The sequence below is a fragment of the Rousettus aegyptiacus genome, unplaced genomic scaffold (genome assembly GCF_014176215.1).
Source record: "Rousettus aegyptiacus isolate mRouAeg1 unplaced genomic scaffold, mRouAeg1.p scaffold_m13_p_2, whole genome shotgun sequence".
NCBI classification, from domain to species: Eukaryota; Metazoa; Chordata; class Mammalia; order Chiroptera; family Pteropodidae; genus Rousettus; species Rousettus aegyptiacus.
Genome location: NW_023416295.1, coordinates 132,429,044 through 132,450,994, shown reverse-complemented (window position 1 = coordinate 132,450,994; position 21,951 = coordinate 132,429,044). Strand labels below are relative to the sequence as shown.

General features: G+C 48.6%; 1 protein-coding gene across 3 annotated transcripts in view; it reads right to left on the bottom strand.

The window, feature by feature from the left end:
• Positions 1-21,951, bottom strand: part of VDR (vitamin D receptor) — a 50,716-nt gene that overhangs the window by 8,187 nt on the left and 20,578 nt on the right. The window contains exons 3-7 of one of the 3 annotated variants that reach the window (XM_016124514.2): positions 19,497-19,644; positions 10,774-10,904; positions 3,842-4,026; positions 3,476-3,596; positions 1,933-2,104 (exon numbers count right to left, since the gene is read on the bottom strand). In XM_016124514.2, the coding sequence (XP_015980000.1) occupies positions 1,933-2,104; positions 3,476-3,596; positions 3,842-4,026; positions 10,774-10,904; positions 19,497-19,642 (755 nt within the window). In that variant the 5' untranslated portion in view covers positions 19,643-19,644. Of the gene's footprint in view, positions 1-1,932; positions 2,105-3,475; positions 3,597-3,841; positions 4,027-10,773; positions 10,905-19,496; positions 19,648-21,951 lie in introns of those variants that run through there. The other 2 variants (XM_016124517.2, XM_016124518.2) reach the window with 2 other exon arrangements.

Genomic DNA, 21,951 nt, shown 5'->3' with positions numbered 1-21,951 from the left:
GGGGACAGACTTCAGCTCATCCTTGGGGAGAGAAACTGAAGAGCTAGTAGTGTTATCTGTGTCAGGGTATATGTGTCAAAGGTAAGGGGTAGGGGCTGAGGACTTGGGAGAAAATTGGGGGCTTGAGTTACTTAATGGAGGAGGCTGCAATGGGGTAATCTGGTTAAATGAGTGACTTTTTTTTTTTTTTTCTTTTAGGACAGTTTTCCCTCATGTGTAATCCCAACCACCACGTAGAGTCACCAAACCTTAGCATGCGGACAGGGCGTCAGCTGCCCTCTCATCCAACTCCCCACTAGGAAGGGAAGGATGGACCTGCATAGATGAGGACTGTGCCCTGGAATTGGGATGGAAGCTGAGTGCTACCGTGTGTCCACAAGCACCTCAAAGTGGTTTTTTTTGTCCAGCTTTTTATGTAAAATAAGACTTAGGGACACATAGAGTTTGCAAATAGTAACATGAAGAGCTGAGGAGTAAATTGGAACTTGTGTTAAGTGGAATGTGTTGTCCACTCTAAGGAAAGGCTCTAGAAGGTAAATCACAGGTCCAGTGCAATGGACATTCAGATCTTGCTCCTGCCTGCCCACCGGAGTGGCCCCTACTCCTTTTGCTGCAACCAAAATGTACAATGCAGTAAGCATCTCATCTCTGTTTGATGTTTTTCTCTTTTTTACAGTTTTCACATTAATTCCAGGGGAAGAGCATTGGAGAGGCCCTGGTATTTGAGCTGGTGAGAGGCATAAAATAATACAGAGTCGGCTTTCTCGGAGCAGAAAAACTGTGAACTGCTGGGTTTAGCTCTGTGAATTACCATTATTTAGCTGGTTATGTGGTAATTTAGATAGTAACTGATGGCTTCCCTACACAGCAGAGAGATTTACAAAACAATAATGACAACTCGTATTAGCTTCCATCCAAAGCCGGCCAATGTCAAATTGTTTTCTGGCTCCTAAAACTGAATTCCAGCACTGAATCTGAGCATCAGTATCTAGGAAGCACTCTGCTCCTGCTGCTATAATTGCAACTATTGCCACTACTTGAAATGATAATATTGCTTGATACTGATTTATTTCTTTCAATTGCTCAACTACATTGTATATGTATTTTATGGCAATGTTCCAAATGAACTTTTAGAAAGAATAAGGATAGAAAGATACATATTATAGATATAACTACTTCCCAACATACCTACTTAAAGTGTCAACTTTTAACTATTTTAAGACTATTTGACACCACTTGACTCTTTAAATATTATACGTGCCATTATTACCAAAACAATGAAATATTTGAGTGAATAAATAATATTTGTATAAATAACTCCATAACAGAGGATCTCCACTTCTTATACTTATCCATTTGGGCAAAAAAGTCTCAACATAGTTAGTAAATGGCCTTGGGTGAAGGGTAAATTGGGTGAAGGATGTCAGTAAACCTGTCTCCCTCTAGGGCTCCTAAATGACTTTACAAGTCTTCATGCCCAACCCTTTCTCCCCATTCACTGCTTCATCCTGGTTTTAGAATTGAGCATGGAGGATTAATGTAGGTTTATTATAAAGGCATCACATGAGGATTCAATCCAAGCCAGTTGGAATGAACACGGAAGTAAACTAAAAGTTCCAGACCCGGCTCTGACACACTAGCTCCAACATTAGAAATCCTGGCATTGGCCATTAAACCTTTCTGGGCTTTTGTTTCATCATCTAGAAAGTGTGAGGAATGAATAGCTCTCTAGAGCTAGCCCTCCCAGTAATGCTGGATGGGCGCACTTCCTAAAATAGATTCATGGGCCTAGCCCAGAGATTCTGATTTAGGAGGTCTGAGGTAGGGCTTGACTCTCTCTTTCGGGAAGCAGTGGATTGATGATCTCTGAGCCTTCTCCGGCTCACTCTAAGATTCTGATTCTGATCCCCAGATGTCCCAGAAACTTCTTACCTGAACCCTGGAATCATCTTGGCAAAGCCAATGACCTTTTGGATGCTATAACTGACCAGGTCAGCCAGGTGGGGCAGCATGGAGAGTTGGGACAGGTCCAGCGTCACAGAAGGATCATCCAAGGCTTCTTTCCTTGGATCCAGGTTGGAGAAACTGGTCGGCTCCATCACTACTGGAGAAGAATGAGGTAAGAGAAGGAACTACTTAAGGACACTTGAGCCAGGCATCTTCATCCTCGGCCCCGTGAAGACTGCCTACACCCTGGCAGCTGGGCCAGCTGGAAATCCCACAATGATGGCCTCTTTCCAAGGTCACCCTTCAGCCCAAGCTTTTCTCTAAGATTCCCCTGTCTCTTCTTTCAGCAGAGTGGGGTAGTAAAATCAGAGATCAGAGATGTTCCAAAAAATGAGACTCCCTCAAGCCATGATTTTATGTCCCCACATGTCATTCCTAATGATCCCAGGTATCCAAACTCCTAAATAATATGGGTTTATTATTAAAAGCTCAAGTACAGACCAATGTATAATATGCAGATTGATCCTTATTGATGCAAGTGAATACACCATCAAATGAGAAAATTAATACAGGGAGAGATTCCCCAGGTGAGAGGTTTGGAGGGTCAGTTAATCCATGCAGTGGTCACTGCAGGTGGGGAGACACAGTGTCTGGCTCCACTGCTGTCTCTGTCCAGTTGGCACTGGGACCCCTGCCACCTATTCTGGATCTGGGCGCAGATCCATCAATGAGTCTAGAAGTACCATATCTGAGGGTTATAGTTCCCCAAAGGGGAGGGGAGGCCCCAAGCAGAGGGCAGCAAGGTTGGGGTTGGGTGACAGGTAGATGGATGAAAGACAAGGGTAGGAGGAGGATGCGGCAGGAAGATGAAGAGGAAGGTAGAAGAGATGCAGCAGAAGAAAAGCAAGGATAAGCTAGAGGGCCTTAGTGGTCCTCCAGGGCTCCAGGGTACGGCAAGCTGCAGTGGGATCCCCATGTTCTCCTTCCACGCCAAATTTCCCCTTCCAAAGGGCTCAGACTCTCATACTGTTTTGTCTATTTGAAAATTGTTCAAAATTCTCATCACAAAGAAAAAAAATCCTTGTAACCGTGTGAAACGATGAGTGTTCATTTTGCAACATATACATATATCAAGTCATTATGTCGTACACCTTAAATTTATACAACACTATCTGTCAATTATATCTCAATAAAACTGGAAAAAGCAAACAAATAAAACTCCCAAAGGGCCCAGGCTCAAAATACCCTTTAGAGGAACCAGGGCACTTCCAGGCAGGGAACCAGGGGCAGAAATCTGGCTTAGAGGGAGCAGAGGCGCTGAAGGCAGACCCTGCCTGGAACCCCGGTTTGGCCTCTTCCCCAGTACGGGTGCTCGGGCAAGTTCCACCACTTCTGTAAAAAGGAGTTCTAAGGACTTAGTGTCACCCACAGTGTGTAAGTGCCATCCTCTCCTCCGTAGCCTAGAATGGGAAAGCTCTGGGCTGCTCTCCCCTGCTGCCTAGGGAGGGGGCCCTGCAGTCCCACTTACCTGGGGTGGAGGTGTAGTGATCTGAGCAGGATGAGGACGAGTCACCAGGGAAGCTGGTCATGTGTTTCGAGGAGGGGTTTAGCAAATGGCTGTCTCCACTCTCATCTCCGCGAACTGGAGGCTGGAAGGGAAAGATGGAGTATCAGAAGCTCACATTTCAGGGCCACCTTCTTACCTTGGTCCTGATCTCTGACAGGCGTGGCTTCAAGGAAGTCCCATGGGAAGGGGAGGCCTCCCTGCAGTGAGAGGGACAGAGAAGCCTCTGTCCCTTCCTGGTTCTGTGCCTGGATGCCCTGGCCCTCTGTCCCACTCCCCCTGCCTTGGCTCCCGTTGTGGTTCATCCTCTTGTCCAGCCGGCAGACCTACCCGGAACTGGCTAAAGTCGGAATAGGTGGGGTCAAAGGTCTTGTGGTGGGCTTCCAGCAGGATGGTAATGATGCGCTGCTGTTCCTCAGATAGCCGGGGCCGCAAACTGTCCTTCAAAGCCTCCTCCTCCTTCCGCTTGAGGATCATTTCCCGCTTCCGCTGCACCTCCTCATCTGTCAGGATGACTGCAGGCAGGAAGGGGGCATCAGGAGGGCTGGGCTGGCGGCTCCTCCAAGAAACATTCCTCTAAGCACTAAAGGCATAAGGTAGGAGGGCTGTGCCCCCAACACTCAGAGCTCACGGGGGGCTTTCCTGCCTCAGGGGACTCCGAGCTCACTCTATAGGTAGAAAAATTGGATTTACTATGTCGAAAAGGCAGGTGTATGACAGAGGAGAAAGAAGAGGATTTGAGACGTGGATGGTCTAGGCATTAGGGAGGCTGCGTTCTCACACACATGTTGTGTGACTCTGGGCAAACTGAACTCTCTGGGCTTTTGTTTTCTTGTTTATGAAATGAGAAGGTTGGACCATATAATCTCTTCAAAGGCCCCTTTTTTGTTCCTTCCTCATATAAAGTGTGTGAATGTGGGGCGACAGAGTGGTAACACCTACTCGAAAGATGGACTGACTGGAGAACTGAATGCAGCGCATGCCTAGCATGGAGCAGCAGCTCATTCAACATTAATTCTTGCCTCTTCTCCGCCCTCCCCATATTCCCTGACTCTGAGGGAGACATCAGGGGGAAGAGAGAGAGAAAGAGTCACTGTGTGGATAGTCTCAGTGTGGGAAGATAGGAGATGCTGAGAAGACCCCTCTACACAGCCATTCCCACGTCCAAGTTTCCAGGCGTGGAACTCAAGCCTCTGATCTATTCTGACCAACAAAGGAAGACTTTTCCTCTTTGGTTCCCTACAAAACAACACCTCCTCCAGCCTGTCCAGTCTTGACATTTCTGCCCAAGGAAGTTTTCGAGTTTTCTGGAAGTCCCTGATGATCACAACTCACAGCTTTAATCTGGGAAGTTCTCTTCAGCTGCTAGCCAGGTGTCTGAAGACGAGAAGACCTTAAGCCCCCTTCATGTGGTGCAGGGCCTTTGGGTGGTGCTGGGGCAGCTGCCCAGGAGGGCGGGGCTGGGAGCAGGGATGCCTGGCACAGAAGCCAGGCAAACAGACCTCCTGGCTGGGGCTTGCACAGAGCTGACGGCAGGAGTGGGCACTGGGGCCCTCGGCCTGTAGATACTTGCTCTGTGTTGGTATTGCCAGGGCCTCTGCCCACAGAAGTGAGGAGTTTCACAAGAGCAGGGAAAGGAACCAGAACCTCAGAGCGGGTGGGTTCCAGGCTTCAAGAAAGGCCCACTGGCCTGGGTGCTCAGTGAGGAGGACCAGAGAAGTTGATAGAGCTTGGGGAAGAGCCTATGGGAGTAGGAATGGGCAAGCAGAGCCTCAGTCACAGCAGGAAAAGGAAGCCTACAGTAAAAGATGGCCTGTTCCCTCCACGGCTGAAGTAAGCCATACCAAGAGGTAGACTGGCAGGAGGCCACACCCAGGTTACTGACTCACATGCCCAAATTGCTGCAAACCCTCCTCCCACAGAAGTCCCTGTTCAGACCCCAAAAGGTCAAGTGGGGTGGGTGGGAGAGGAAGGAGCGGGGAGCATTCCAATCAAGGCAGAGTGCAAGGCGCTGGCCTGGAGAACTCAAGATTAGGTGTCTGGTTTTTCCTGCTCACCCAAGGGTCTGAGCAGAATTGGTGATGAGACTGGGGCTAGAGGGGGCTGGCTCTGCCAGTGACACCACAGCTATCCACAGGCGTGAACTGCCTCTTGTGGTTCTGTGACGTCGCTCTCCAGCTCAGAAACTTTTCCTGGATCCGTATCACTTACCGTGACCAAACTAAAGTCAAGATTCTCCATGATTTTGCTTCCTCCTAACTTTTCAACTTCATTTTTTTCAGTGCCTCTGGATGCAACTTCTGCTTTAGTCATGTTGAGATTGCTGATCTGTGAACATGACCTGCACTCTAGCTACCACATTTCCACTTGTGCTGGATACCTGTGCAGCTGGCTCTTCTCTCCCCAATAGCTGTGCAAGTTCTATCTATTCTTCAGCACCCAGTTTACAGCCGGTTGTCTTTTATCACCTTGAGCTGCACTGACCTCTCGTTTCTTATTTCCATGGGATGTCTAGTTTTCCCTATACATATTGGTAACCAACTGTCTTCCACTCTGTAATATTAATGATTAATACAGTTTTCAATGAATGCTTGTATTGAGAGAGCCTAAGAAGTTCAAGGTATCCTTCACTAGAACTGTGGCCATGTAAGGGCAGAGGTCACTTCTTAAAATTCCTGTGTTTCCCCCACATAAGCCAGGCCACTGGGGCTTCCTGGCCATGGTGCTTGCTCAATAGCCTGATAGATTAGACACTTAACACATCAACACTTCTTGTACCTACTACACACTCACTCGTCATTGTCCTAAGCTCAGGAAAGGACAGCAAGAAGTATGCCAATACTGCATGTACCCTACAGTGTCAGTAATGGCACACACTGAATGCCGGTCCACCAGCTAACTGAGCCGAGCTCAGTTAATTTAATTTAAATAATTGTTTAATTTAATTTAAATAATTGTTATTGCAATACTTTAATTTGATTTATATAACTAAATTTAAGTTTAAACAATTTTTAATTTAAATAATTTAATTTAAATAATTAATTTAAAATAATGTTATTAAAATACTTTAAAGACAGAATATCTGTAACGGAACACCTGTAACATTATGTAACCTTTTCTTGATGATTCAGAAGTATCATTCGGAACAGTTACTGGACTTTGCAGGAACAAGGTTATGACCTCAGAATTATACGGGGCTGTTTTCCTGCACTACGTGACTCAGCCAGCTATGATTTTGAGTTCTCGTGCTACTTTCATGGCTTTCGGTCTCCCTCACTCCATTAAGCCGTGTGTTGTGGTGCCTGTCCCTAAACGTGTGCCTTTCTCTCCTCTAACAGAGTTACTTCAAATCTGTTGGAGCTGGAAATGCTGGAGATCAAATGTTACGTAATTTAAAAAATAGTGTTAATAAAAATAGGTAAAAAGCATAGAGATTTTTATGTATCAAGCACGATTCTAAGTGCTTCTGCTATACTAACATACATATATTTAGTCCTCATAGCAACCATTAAAAGCAGGTGCTATTATCCTCATTTTGCAGATAAGAAAACTGAGGCCCAGAAGCCCTTGCTCAAAGTCACAGAGCTAACAAGTGGTGGAGCCGGTATTGCAGCCTAGGTAGTAGGTTCTAGAGTCCAGGGTAGTAACCATGACCCCATACTGCCTTTGATTAGAATTGGCTGTGACTGTTCAGTAGGACCCTGCATCCTCAGCGTGGAACACATAGTGTTCCAATTCTTTCAAAGAGTGTGAAAAATTAAATAAAGTAGCAAAGCTTGTAAATGATTTCCTTTGAAAGGACAAAGTTAAGAAGATTCAAGGTTAACCTTGTGACACTTCCCCTGGATCACTTGTATCAGATAGCGACCTGCTGGGATCTACTGATTTCGAACAGGGGCCACCAACTAACCCATCGGCCTCCTGCCAGGACACACTGTGTGGGGACCGAATAAGTCATAAGTCTCTCACTATACAGATGTTGTGATTTATGAAATAAGTCATTTACTTAAAGGGGTTATTAATTTCATAGGAGACTTTTTAAATCATTTTCTCAATGAATTGCTATTAAAAGTGCCATTACTATCGTATAGGAGGACACAGGTTTTAAAGTTAGAAGCCGCTGACCTAGAATATGAGCAAACAGGTTCTGAAAGAGCATTTGATGGGCTCTCTTCTCTGATGAATGAAGTGCATGGTTTGAGGGATCTTCCTGAGCTATAGACCAGTGGAAGATGTAGACATACAAAGATGCATAATGAGGAGCTACTATTCCATCATTCAACACATTTATTGAGCACCTACTATGTGCCATGTGCTGTGCTGAGCCTGGGTAAAAAAGATGCACATCTGTTAAAACAAGTTAATATATAGGTGGTTCTGCACAGAACAGGTCTAGAGAAGAAAGAGCTCAATTATGAAATTTTGGGGCCCTAAGGACATAAAGTCAAGTAGGATTTGAAAGGGAAAGGGAGACTTCAAAGGGAACAAAGGTCTGATCCTGTGAGGCCCAGGCAGTGCCTATAAATGCACGATGGAGGAGCTCTGGCCCACTGCGGGTGCCTGAGGGGCTATGCTGGGGTGCAGCCCACAGGCCTGCTCTTTGGCAACAGACAGGCCTAGGTAAGAATGCTGGTACCATTATCTTACTAGCTTAGGGGCATGATATTTTAACTCTTCTGAGTTTCTTCAGGAGGATTTTTTAAAGTATTTACATATTTAGGGAATGTTGTAAGAATTTAACAAGAAAATACATGGGCCTCACACACATCTGGCACTCAGTAGCTGGTCAATAAACGTTCCCTCCTAGGCTCATCCCTTCCCCCTCCCATACTGTCTCCAGGAAGGGACCAGCTCCCTGCCTCACGGAAAGGCCCTGGGTTTGCAGCTCCCTTCATAGGAAGCCCTGGGTGTCGTATCTCCTGGTTTACAAATGCTAACACTCAGTTGTCTCTAGGAGGCTAGGCCTGGGGGACAACAGCCAGCCGAGGGGATAAATGAGCAGTGATCCTAGGGATATGAGCCAGGAGCTCCAGGCCCAGACACACTGACAGGCCTCCCAAAGCTGGGCTGACCTGGAAGACCTTCTCTTCAGGGCAGTGGACCAAGAGCTTAGTGCTGGACCAAAGTTTATATTTTAACTGGAGCTCTGGGGCCCAACCTTAATTCAGTACAGCTCCTTGCACTGACATCTGGAGAGAGGTGGGCATGGGGCTGTACTAGGCATATAGCAAGACAGGGGACACGGGGCTCTGCTAGGTACGACTGAGGCTGGGGTTGGGGTGGCTGAGGCACAAACCTGATTGGGGGCTGGGGGCTGGGCATCCACTTCTGGATGGCTAGCCCCCCACAACATGGTGTTTCTGGGGCAGGGGCACCCTGATACACTCAAGGTCTGCTCATCACCAGGGATGCGGTGCTCTCTGAGGGCTCCAGGAGGGGTCTAGGAGGGTACATGGAGTTGGATTCTCCTCTCACCTTGCTTTCTTATTCCAGTCCTGATATGTTCACCTTTCTGGGTCTCAGATGATTTCTAAGTGTTCTTCTTGTTCTAGGTTGACAGAACATCTCTTTTCTCCTGAGACACAGGAGAGGGGCCTCTGGGACATCAGTGAGGCTGGCCCTGGCCAGAACTCCTGTGGCCTTAGTGAATCCCAGTGGTGTTATTCTATACCATTCTTGGTTGGCTGGAGAACCCAGGCTCTCTGCCCCTTGGAGGCCATGCACTCTGCGAGGACAGGAACAGGGACTGTGTGCCCTGCATCTGGTTTGTGTCCAACCTAGCGCCTCACAAGGAGCAGGCCTCATTAAGCCAACGTGTGAGAAGCTCCAGGAGGCACCCAGGCCTTGAGACTCCACCACTCCAGGATAAACACAGAAGTCGGGTGGGGCAGGGGATGGGGCATGGAGCGATCAGCGTGTCTGGGCCTGCACACTTGCGTGGGGGCGAGGAGGAACACAGCCTGGAAACGTCTTCCAGGGCTGCCGGTGTTGGCTAAGGGGCTGGAATCAGGCATGAGGGGCCGAGACCCACCAGAGGGTGGCCTGTCGAGGCCCAAGGACAAGGCCTCAGGAGAAGGCCTCCACTCTGCCTCTGTTTCCCAACAACAGAGAATTTTTTTCCATCAAGGAAGAAACTTCCCATGCCCTCAGCTCTATCCCATGACGTTTCCCTTGTTCCAGACACATCCTCCCCATTCCTGCACTCTCTCCCCTTCAAACAAACAAACAAACAAACAAACAAACAAACCAAACGAAACAAATGAAAAAACAGCCTGGTAGCCAGGAGTGCCTGATCTGAGCACCCCTACTGAGTGAGTCTCCTCAGGCGCACAGCTTAGCAGGGCCTAGGCCCAGGCCCAGGGCCGAGGAGGAGGTCAGGGTACAGACTACAGAAAGAAGTGAGCAAGGGGCAGAGCAGGGGCTGAGTGTGCAGAGGACACTCATGCTCAGGCTGGTCCAGTGCCCCTGCCTCAAGCCCCTGGATGGCCTAGCTAGCCCCTCCCAGGATCTGCTGAATTCAATGGCTACTCTGGTCACCAGGTAACTGGTATTAGAGCTCAGATGCAAAGTCCAGGGGCCAGAACATGTGAAACTTCCCTGTTGGTCCTCTCCTCCAACCCCAGAGCTGGACAGGAAGTCCTATAGGATTGCCTCTCTTTCTCTGTCTGCATCTAGAGAGTCATCTGAGTCCAGTGCTTCCTCTCACATAATTTTTCCACCTAGTCTACCCTGGGCACCAGCCTTCAGATCTGCCAGCATGGCTGGGGGCCGGGGTGGGGCAGAACCCGGAGGCCAGCCAAGCTCTGAACATATATTCTCCCCACCATTTTTCCCCTCCCCAACAACAGCAGCTCCCTCTCCCAAAGGCTAAAGAATGCTGGGGTCCTTGAGCCTCATTCTTTCTCCTCAGGTCCAGGGGACAGGGAGGTGTGACTGTCGTGATGATATCTTAGAGGAAGATCGACCTAGGGGCTCATGAAAGCAGTGCCTGGCCTCTCCCTCCTCACTGGCCTCACACTGGGAGGGGCTCTTCCGGGCCTCTGAGACACATTCAGATTCTAGATTCTAGAGAGGCTCTCAGGATCCCTTGGTGCCTTTGACCCTGGAGTTCTGGCCACCTTCCCCAGGCTGCTGGTCCCAGATGCCGGCAGCTACAGAGGAAGGGCGGGCACACCTCTGGCCAAACCTGTGTTAACAGCAGCCAGAGCCTCCTCTGGTCCCAGCCTCCTCCTAACCCCCTGGCCTGGCCCCTGGACACTCACACTCCTTCATCATGCCAATGTCCACACAGCGCTTGAGGCGGCAGGCCTGGCAGTGGCGGCGGTTGTCCTTGGTGATGTGGCAGTCCCCGTTGAAGGGACAGGTGAACAGCGCCTTCCGCTTCATGCTGCGCCTGCCAAGAGAGCACACCCCACTGGGTCACCACCTTCCGGCTCCTCAGCCCTGATGGCTGGAGAATGGCCCGCAGGGGCTGTGACCCCAGGGACATGCCCACGAAGCCCCTACAGAGGACTGGGGCTCAGCCCAGCCCCTGGGCCACTCTCAGCGACCACCACCCACCACTCCCCCATGTGCCCCAGCCACAACCCCCCCCTTCACTGTCGCTCGGCTGCCATCATTGCTTTTGTAGTACTCTACTCCCACTCTTTCTTCAGTTATACAAGAAATATATGAGTGAATTAGCCTAGCAAACACATTATAAGATACTGAAATCTGCAAAGTAGCCTTCACTGCTATCCATGAGCCATTATGAGAGGTGAGGGTGCTAGTCTAGAGTCCAGAGATCTGTGACTACAGCATCCCCGATCCAGGGACAGACATGTGCACAGGTGCATGGAGAAAGGAGAAAAGGCCCAGCCATAGCTTTGAACATCCAGAGAACCTGCCCAGGAAGAGAAGATGCCAGAAGAGTAGGTGGGAGCCCTGAGGTCTGGCCTAGGCTTTCTGAACGGCAAGGAAGCATGGGTTCTGTAGGAACAGAAAATTGTCAAAGGTTCTTAACTAGGAAGAAGCTGCCCCACCCTCCATATCCACTGTCAAAGAGTGTGTGTGTGTAAGTTCATTTCCCTAATTCTGGCTTCTTCTCCTGCTGCCAGCCACACCACAAGGGATGCCGAGAGGCTGTATAAAGGACCCCTCTGCAGAGGCTTCCCATCATTCATGTCCTGGAGGCTCCTACTACTCTCTCCAGTCCTGGCAAAGGGAAGCACCACTTTTTTGCCCTAGGACAGGTGACAAAATTTAGCTGGGGAAAGGTGGTGGCAGAATCACTTTGTGAGCAGCAGCATCTTCCAAGGAGCTGTGGAGAGGCCCAAGCTTTAGAAGCAAAGGCCCAGGCCAAATCTTTTCCTCTCCCTGAGATGAGCTGGTGATATCGTCTTCTCCAGATGCCACACACTCATGTTTCTTGGTGAAAAAATGACTTACTGTTCACGTTCACAAGGAGAAACATAGGGTTCAGGACAAACACATTCATCAGTCGACGTGGACAGATGGGGATCAAAACAACCTGACCCATGGGATGGGGAGGAGCAGCCAGAGGAACGGCTCTGCCGGCAGGTAGTTCGACTCTGAGATCCTTAGAGGACTCAAGAGACCATTGCTGTACCCCTTCATTTTATGGATGGTACCACTGAAGCAAAGAAACTTATCAGTGAGGTGATTCAGCAAGAAGCGAAGGCTTCCAGTTTGGGATCCTTAAAGATGTGAGGCTCAGCTTTTAGCTTCCTAGATTGAACATATTGTTGCAACGCTGGAAACTCAAGGTGCTCGGTGAGGATGAGTCCACAGGCAGACGGCTCCAGGCAACTGGCCCTTGAGCATAGCTCAAAGCGAAGGACAATCTGGTGGTCCAGGAAGTAACTCTCTTGGATTTGGATCTTGGCCCTGTCCCTGCCTCTCACAACCCTCATTACCAAAGGGGACAACCACAGACTGGGCTATACAGGGAGGTGAAGTAGCCTAGGCTATTGGGGGTGGTCTAGCCCTGAGTCCAGTCCACCGAAGGCCACATCCTGCCCCTGCGGTGATTTCCCAGGGAGAGACTGTATACCAGGCTTTCACCCGCCTTTATAGAAATAGAAGCCTTTCTCCTCGAGCCTCCATATCGCTACTACAGCTTTCCGGAGGGACAGGAGAGTGTGGAAGTACCTTGGGCACTGTTACTGCCACCCCAAAATGACATGCTATCGTCACCATAGGATGTAGCTATCTACATCCTGTGAGATCGTACTCTCCAGGATGTGAGATTGGTTCCCCCTCTTATTCCTGTCCACTTTGTAGGAATCTTGAGGCTCCACTTGTTACCACAAACACTCAGGCCCCAGAATGCCCATGATTCTCTATATCTACTCAAAGACCAGAAGTTTTTAATTCAGAGAAAACTCTCCTTCCTTCCTTCCTTCCTTCCTTCCTTCCTTCCTTCCTTCCTACCGACTACAGGCTTTCGTGCTGTCTTTCTTATTTTGTATTTCTTTCTTTCTTTCGTTCTTGTTCTTCGTTTCTTTCGTCTCTGCGTTCTCTCTTCTCTCTCTCTCCTCTCTCTCCCCCCCCCTTCCTTCCTTCCTTCCTTTTTTAACAACCAGGCATTTTCCCTGGGGGCTAAGGGGTTGCTCTGTCCTCCTACCCACAGTCCTGTCAGGCTCAGAGCTCTTCATGTTAATCCTCCAGAGCCATGGGCACCAAGAGAGCACCTACACGAGGCACCTCTAGACATATGAGCCAAAGCCTCTTGACAGCCCTGTCTGTACTGGGGGCTGAGAGTGCTCCAAGGTCCCAGAAGGGAGGCTGGTGTCCTTCAGAGGCCCACCTCTCCTGCCTCTGACCCTCACCAGTGGTCACCTCCCCCAACTGCAAGGTTGCTTGGAAAAAGATTTTGGAACTTTGCCATCTTTCTCATCCTGTAAATCTGAAGCCTAATCTCAGGCTTCCCCACACAGGAGAGTTTGAGACAGCTGTTCAGCCATTGTGGCCTGACAACAGGAGTGGACTCTAGCGAGGCTGAGGTAAGAATCCAAAAGAATGCAGAGCTGGACTAAAAAAAATACCAGGTGAGAAAACTGTGCTCCTGCTTCCACCTTTATAGTTGTAGTGTGAAGCTCCAGAATATTAAGAAAAAGAGGAAGAGGAGGAGGCGGAAGAAGAAAGAAGGGAGAGTGAAAAAGAGGGAAGGGGGGGAAGAAAAGGTTAAAAGTCCTCCTGGCCAAGGACAGGTTCTCACAGCAGGGCCCAGACACGTGGTAAGAATGCTGCCTATGCCTTTTGCCCTTTGCCACACCTTGCCCCAAAGTCCACCAACCTTGCAGTGTGTCTCTACATTATTTGAGCAATGCAGAAAGCAGCATGTAAACTTGCAAAGCTCTTAAATTATTATTATTAAAAAAAAAATACAGTAAGCAGCTCTTCCTAGGCTCCTCTAAATTCAGAATCAGTGGAAAGGCCCCGGCCTTGCAGCTGAGAAGACAGAGCTTATCCATGCCCTGTAGAACACTGCCATTCAGAACGTCATCAGGCTCTGGAGTGTGGGTCAGCTCTGGAGTGTGGGGGTTGCAAAGCTCCCTCACCAGCTCCAGCAGGCAGACCCAGGTTCTTCCCGGAGCCTGGATCCCAGAGCTGCCTTTCAGGTCTGGGCCAGCACGATTGTTGGCCGGGACACAGGTCCCGTGGGCTCCAAGGCCTAGCTCTTCCCTGTTCTCTTGCCTTCTAAGGGCACTTCCACCCATGTGGCTGTCACCTAGCCACTGCCCACGAGGAGTCAGGGCAGCCAGACTGGCCAGCCCTGGCTCTGTGCTTTGTCCTGAAGATCCACACCCTGCCCTGCCCTCCTCTCAGCACTAATTGCCTGAGAGCTCGTTCGGTTTCAAGAAACAAGAGCCTTGGGTTTCCCTGGGAGCCTGTTGCCTCCACTGCTCTGAGCCTGGACACTGTCATCTTCTAAATGGTTGGAAATTATACCTCTGCTAAGACACGGGGTAGAGGTGGTGCAACCAGGCTAAATATAGACACAGTTTCTAGAAAGTCAGGGGTGGAAAAGGACATTGCCAGAGACTAGTTCATCAAAACACAAGAGACAAGCAGTCCATAAGACCATGAAGGGCCTGGGGCCAAAGTCTCAGGCCTGGGACAGTAGGGTCCTTCTTTAGTTGGCGACTCTGCCAGCAGAGACACACCTTGTAAAACCCAAGCCTGGGGCCAAGTACCAGCTCTAGGCTTCATCTCCACTGCAGCTCCAAGTGTCACAGAAATCTTAGAGCCCAGTCTGGATACAGGACTCAATGGATGGAGCTGTGTGGTCTGATAGATGGAACCTACATAGCACATCTGTATGTGGTGGCATCAAATTTGATTTAAAAATCAACTTTAAAGGAAGGTAGGCTACCACTGTGGTAAAGAGCACAGGTCTCTTCTTTTGGAGGACAATTTGGCAATATCTGCCAACATGTAAAATGCACAGAGGCTTTAACACGATAAGTCTACTTCCGGGAATTCATTTTGTAGGTAAATCAGCCCATGTGCCCAAAGAAACACGCAGTGGGGTGGTTTCTGCAGCACTGCCTGGAGAAGCAGAGGATGGAAACTAAACGCCCATCGGTGGAGGCCTTCCCGGTTCATCATGTCAGAGTACAGCCACACGAAGCGACGACTGCAAACAGGACAAAGGAAGAACGCTGAAGTGGGAACAGGCTTGAAGAGACGTTCTTTACGAGATAAAAGCAAGGCGCAGGAAGGTGAGTAAAGTACACCCCTCCCCTCTCATACACACACTTTTATATAAAGAATCCAAAAGCGAACACCAGGAGCTGGTAGCAGTGACGGCTTCCATGGAGGATGTTAGGACCCGAGAATTGAGTTGAGGAGATTTACTTTTCACTCATATGCCCTTTTGAACTGTTTGCATCTTTTTCTTTTTTAACCATACACACAGGGGTTATTCACACACACACACACACACACACACACACACACACACAATCTACCACCCACTATAACTATGTAACAATTTAAAAGAAAATATGGGCTTTGGTTAGATCAATCTGTTTGGGTTTAAATCCCTATGTACAACCTTGGGCAATTTACGTAATTCCCCCATGCCTCAGTTTCCACATCAGTAAAATGGAAGCAACCATACAGAAGGGGTCATTGTAAGGATTAACTAACTAAAGGAAGCAGGACCTGGCACAAAGGAAGCACTCAGTAAAGGGGAGAGAGAAGCTGGCAGGGAGGGGCGGCGGGAGGGAGCGCTGAAGGGTGGCTGGAGAAGGCAGTGTTTAACCGCCCCACGGAGAAGCTGAGAACCTGGGAGCTGACACCACGTCTCAGACCTGCCCTCTGGGTGTCTAGTGCAGGTTCTGCATGCGGCAGAGGCTCAAAACATACTGTAGCTTGTTGTTGCTCCCGCTGTCCAGACACACAGCCCTTCTGCGAGTTATGGCGACAATTTTCTGGACCATTTTCCAGTTTCTCTGAGCACCAGCCAGGTCCCACTGAGCCTCTAACTGACATGAAAGTCTCTCAGAGCTCCCTGGCCCAGCCTTTTCTTTTCCGCACTTGATATTTAACTCCTTCTGTTCAGGGATCTTTTCTCAGAGACTCTTCTGACACGTCACGGTCACAGACATTCCAGGTCCCATGAAAGAGGAGAGGAAAGGATTATCTGTTCTCAGAAACTAATTTAAAAGGGACGATAATTGCTACCACTTACTGAGAGCCTTCTATGCCAGTCATTCACATATTCTCTCCAACGCTCTCTCAACACTCTTTCTGAATAGGTATCATCTCTATTTTACACTTGATGAGAAAAGGCACTGGAAGTTAAATCACTTGCTTCATGTCTCACAGCTAATAAGTGTGAAAGCTGAGATTAGAGTCAAGATCTGTTGGATTTCAAAGCCTCTGGTATTCTTATACATTACGGTCCTCACTGTCAATCTACTGGATCTCAATCCAGGAGAGAGCAGCAGTCAAAATCATGCCCCCAAAAGCCCACGAGCATGAAGCAGAAGCTGTTCAAAGGACAAACAAGGGAGTAGGATGGATTTATTAACATTGAACTCACATCCAATAGTAGTATAGTTCATGCCTGAAAAAAGCTTATCTAACACCTATATTTTCTCTGTAAAGCACATCACAGCTTTCTTGCACGTAGGGAAACTTGACAGCACTTTGGCACCATGCTTGGGGGCCATCTTAAACAGTAAAATCACTGTCAAAAAGTACAAACATGCAAAAAGAAAAAAATGTCACTAAGCAGATCGCACAAAGGACACTGGTTTATAGCATGAGGGTTAAAGCAGAAGGCAGAACGTCATCCGGGTGAGCCTCAGCTGGGAACGTGTGCATCAGGAGGCTCAAATTTTTCACCACTCCGTGCATGTCCACAAATGACCACAAAAACGCTATAAGTATTGATTTTGGAATTACAAGTGAATTTTAGAGGGTGGGTAAATTTGCAAATACGGAATCACAGATGAGGATCAACTGTGTGTGTGTGTATGTGTGTGTGCGCGCGCGCATATGTATGTGTGCGTGTGTGTGTATGTGTGCGTGTGTGTGTGTGTGTGTGCGTGCCTGTGTGTGTGTGTATCAAATAAAATTCAAGCCCAACAACAACAGAGATGTTGGCGCTTCAGAAAATGCAGCCTGGCTCAGTCATCAAGACAGGGATAGTAAAGATGCAAGGTAGATCGAGGACAGGGTAACAAGATAAAAGCAGCCTACTATCCATAATGCCAGGCCTTGCAGACCGGGATTGTGGCCATCAGCCAGCAACAGACTCTAAGGGGTCTTGGAGAATGGGGCTAAGGTGGGTTATGGTAGCTTACTGTGACCACTGAAAAAACAACAGCCACACTGTTGGTCTCTGGTGACCTGGTTGTACAAAGTGCCATTCTTGTCCATTTGCCATCTCCCACACTTGGCCCTGGGTATGAGGGAAGCTTTCTCTCCGCCTAGATGCCTAACATGGTCCTGTCCCAAGGATTCAGAGCCTAGAAGTGTGTCTGAGGGCAGCAAGCACAGGTGCACAGATGTCAGAGCTACTCTAGTGAGGAACTGACCCTCCAGCGTGTCAGAACCCAGCCAGCAGCCATCTAAGGGGCCCATCTTCCAGAGCTGACCCCAGGTAGGTGGCCTAAGAAGAGAGCGGATTTGGGGGTGGAGTCCATGAATTAATCAAACAGCTCCGAGAGCTGTTGAAGGCCTTTGGTTTGTAGAGGGGTGAGACGTGACCTTTGGTGAGAGTCTCTATATTGCCAGCTGCTAGCCCAATGCCTGGATCATAGATGCTCATTAAAATCTGTGAGGGAGTGTGGGAAAGAAAACATGAAAGGAGCATGAATGGCTGGAGAGATTTTTGTTTATTTTATTAGGGCGGAGTTCTACTAAGAACATCAGTGTTGATCCAACAGACTCAAAAATAGTATCCTTATATTGTACTTTATGTTTTTCAAAACACGTTTATATGTCATTTTGTCCATCCTCAAATTAACTCAATAGAGTAGAGAGATTAGATATTAATGCACCATGTGGTTAGTTGAAGTAACTGAAACGTAGAGCAGTCAAGAGATTTGAGCAAGGACACACAATTAATTAATGACATGGCCAGCAGTTACAACCTACACATTTCTGACTGGTTGTATGTACAGTAGGAAGCAGGCCTTGATGCGTGCGCCCAGATTCTGTCTCCATTATCATTCAGCAGTAGCTTCCCATTCCCAGGCCCCCGGCAGGAAAGGCTTCAGGGGGCACCTGAGACACACAGCCCAGACCCTGGAAGGCCAACCCTGTAGGAAGCGTAGGCTTCACATCAGAGGAACAAGAGACATGGCAACAGACCTGAAGCCAGTGATGCTGCTGGTCTGGTTCCCCAAGCTGGGAGTGAGGTGCCAGGAAGCCAAGCTGGCAACCCATGCCAGGCCAAACAGGCAATTAGCACCCACAGAAACGCCGATGCCCAGCGATTGCTCAAGGCAATGAAACTCTGCTTGTTCCCGGGACAGAGGGCAAGTGAGCTGGGAACCTGTGTTCAGAGAACTGGAGGGAGCACCACATAGGTCCCCAGGCCTCAGATTCACGGTGTCCTCATAGCGGAGAGCCCTTCAGTTCAGAGGGCCAAGTCGATCTCCACGTCCTTGTTCTGGACTTGATTTGTTCAACCCGCTCCTGATGGCTACAGCCCTGTCCTTCCCTTTACCTACCTCCCGTCAAGACTATTGTACAGACCTCTTTTCTGGGTGCCTACTTCTAGTCTTCTCTCCCTCCAATATATGCTAATTCTTCATGGGTCCCAGTCCTGTCACTTTTTCGTCTTCCCTTCCTGGCCTTGGATGGAACCTGCTTTCTTTGGCCTTTCCAGTACTTTCCCCACACTGTTCGTACTGGTAATGCTGGGCTCACAGAAAAAGAGAAGAAGTTGCGGGTAGAGAAACTGGCACTGACCAAACAGGAATGCTGGCACGTGATTGACAAAGCCTGGGCATTCCGAAGTTGGCTTTCTGACCTGGACAAGCGAAGTGAGGATATGGGCATGGATTGAGTGTGGAGGTCCGACCAGGAGTGCACTTTCCCTTGTTCCAAGAAACAGTTTGATTTAGACAAGAAGGCAAGCTCTGAGGCCAAGTTTCTGGGATTTCCCAAGGACATGCCTGTCTCTTAAATTTGGAAGCCGTTAACCTCAACTGGGGAGAGTGTTCACGCTGGAAAGATAGACACATGAGTTAGTGCAGAGGGCTGTGAGACCATGGGGTAATGGAAAGATGGAAACCTACACAGTGACCTCAAGAAAAAGATTTCTGAGAGGGTCAGAGGACACAGCTGGAATGAGGACTGAGGAGGAAGAAGGTACCCCTCAGCAAGATCCTGTCGTTCCCAGTGGGTGTGAGAGCTGCATGTTCCATGGGCATGGTAAAGAAGGAGACACAGAAAATGCAAGAGTTCTCTTCATGGGGAATCTTGCTTCCTCTCCTTCTTGCTCTTGGGGAGGACTCACCTGAAGAAGCCTTTGCAGCCTTCACAAGTCATAGCGTTGAAGTGAAAGCCTGTGGCTCGGTCTCCGCACACTCCACAGATTCGAGGCACGTTTCGGTCAAAGTCGTCAGGGTCAGACAGGGAAGTGCTGGCTGCCATCGCCTCCATCCCTGCAACAACAGCAAGCAGGCCACGGCTGGAGTGGGAGTCAGTGCCAGGGCCAGCTGGCACCCTCTACATCCCCCCTGCCCCCATTTGCCTGGGAGTGCAGCAAAACCGGGCAGCTCCCCAGGCCCCAGGTCAGAGCAGGATTTCTTTGGTGCCCTCTCTACAATGACTCTCCATACTCCCAGATTATCCTCCTGTCACTCTGCTGGCCATGAGCAGAAGCAGGATTCCCTTTCCCAAGTCTGGAGTGCAACCTGGGGGCGGGGCACTGTGGTGAACCCATTCATCGCATAGCTTAGAATCAAACTGCCTGGGTTCAAAGGTTGCATCTGCCACTTACAAGCTGGGCTACTTTGGGTGAAGTGACTAGTTTTTTTGTGTGCCACTGCCCTCTTCAGAAGAATGGCATTTTACTTTATAGGGTATGAGGAAGGATTATGTGAATGAAGATACGCATACCACTGGCATCAGCTCCACCTCAGAAGCGGACCTGCAGCAGGTCCGAAGCCTCTGCCCCGCCCAGTGCCCTGCTCCAGGAGGAAAGGGAAGACCACCAACAGCCTCGGACCTCACATCCAAAGAGAAGCCCTCAACCCCTCTTTTCTCGAGGGCTAGGGGAATAAAGGACTTACATGCCCACATCGGAGCTCTTGTCATTCCAGTCCCAGCTCCTCAGGACTAACAGGAATGGTGCCCTTGCTGTGCTGGTACCGGGGCAATCAAAGTCTCTTCCTTCTTTTTTTACCCCTTATACATTTAACACATTGTTTTGAACACCCTTCTGAGTACGAATTTTGTTTTCAGAGATGGCTTCTATAAATAAGCATTATCATTTAGAGATAGATTTCACACTCGTGGATAGGGGAAAAGAAATAGAGAGAACAAAATATAACAGCTTTGAGAAATCCTTCTCAGGAAGCAACTTATCCATTAGGCGAACCGGGCCCTTGGCTTTACCTGCTGCTGCTGCTTCACCTGCCGCCTTTGATCCCAACTGCTGTCAGGCTCAGAGCTGCTCTTGGGGTACCTCAGGCCTCCCTAAAATGGCTTCAAACCCTGGTGCCTCCCAATCTGATCTGAGTCCTCACAAGCGGCCCCTTGGCCCATGGCAGGAGGGTCCCTCAGGTCAGAAGAAAAATAATAGAGGACAGTAATGAGGGGATAAGCACCTGCCCCCTCCCACCAATGGTATCACGTGCTCCCCCACCCCAACCCACCCCCCACCCCCAAGGAGGCTCTGAGCTTCTTTTCCATGATGAGGCCCACGATCTCTGGGCCAGGGTTTGGCACATCAAAGCATAGGAACGTCTTATTTAATTTCTTCTTCACGAAACTTACCTCAATGAGCTAAGTGCTATTATCACTCCCTTTACAAGTGAGGCCCAGAGAAACCTGAATCTTGAGGTATCTCTAGAAACCACGATTGTGACATGTATAAAACAAACACTTAAATTTTTTTTTAATTCCACAAAGAGCTTCAAGCCAAGGGAAGGAAGTGGGACAGACAAGGATATGGCATTGTCAGTCCCAACGGGGTAGAGGGGACCTTGACCACACACAGATGTAGCAGATCCCCTAACTTGCTCCTTCGGCTTTTCTTTTTCTGGAAACTTTAATAATAGTGACACTATCACAGCTAGGTTAATATTTGTTAAACTATAATATTAATATAATATAGAGAGAAGAGAGAGAGAGACATAAAAAAAGGAACAAGGCAATGATTATCAGAAACCTTTGAGAGAATAAGATGGGGATGGGGAAGGGCAGGTAGAGGCATCATTTAATAGTCACATTCTATTTCCTCAAGTGGTAGGTATATGGTTTATTATTATTATTATTAAAACACGTTTTATGTTTTATATGTCATCTGTATACATAAAACATTTTATATATACAGATTTTATTTAATTTTAAAACAATTAAAAATAAAAGAAAAAATGCCTGTGGGTCTGTCAACAGTATCCCTATAACCCATCCCAGATCCAGGCAGAATGCCCAGGCTTCTAGAGCATCACACACGCACATCTAACATGTGGGCAGGGATCCCAGAGGCCTAGCACCACGGTGGGGCAAGAGGAGAAGCTGTCTAGGATGCCTGTGGCTTAACCCCAGTTCAGCTGAGATGTCGCAACTCCCAGTCATCGTGATGTTGCCACAGAGTCTGTGTCATCCGGGCGACCAAATATCTGGTGGATTTGGTGGGGAAAAACAAAAATCAAATGTGGGGGTGGGGAGAATATCAGTCAAATCAGCATAAGAATTGCTCAGCATCACATGGCCTCATCAGGAGAGATTATGATGCAACTGAG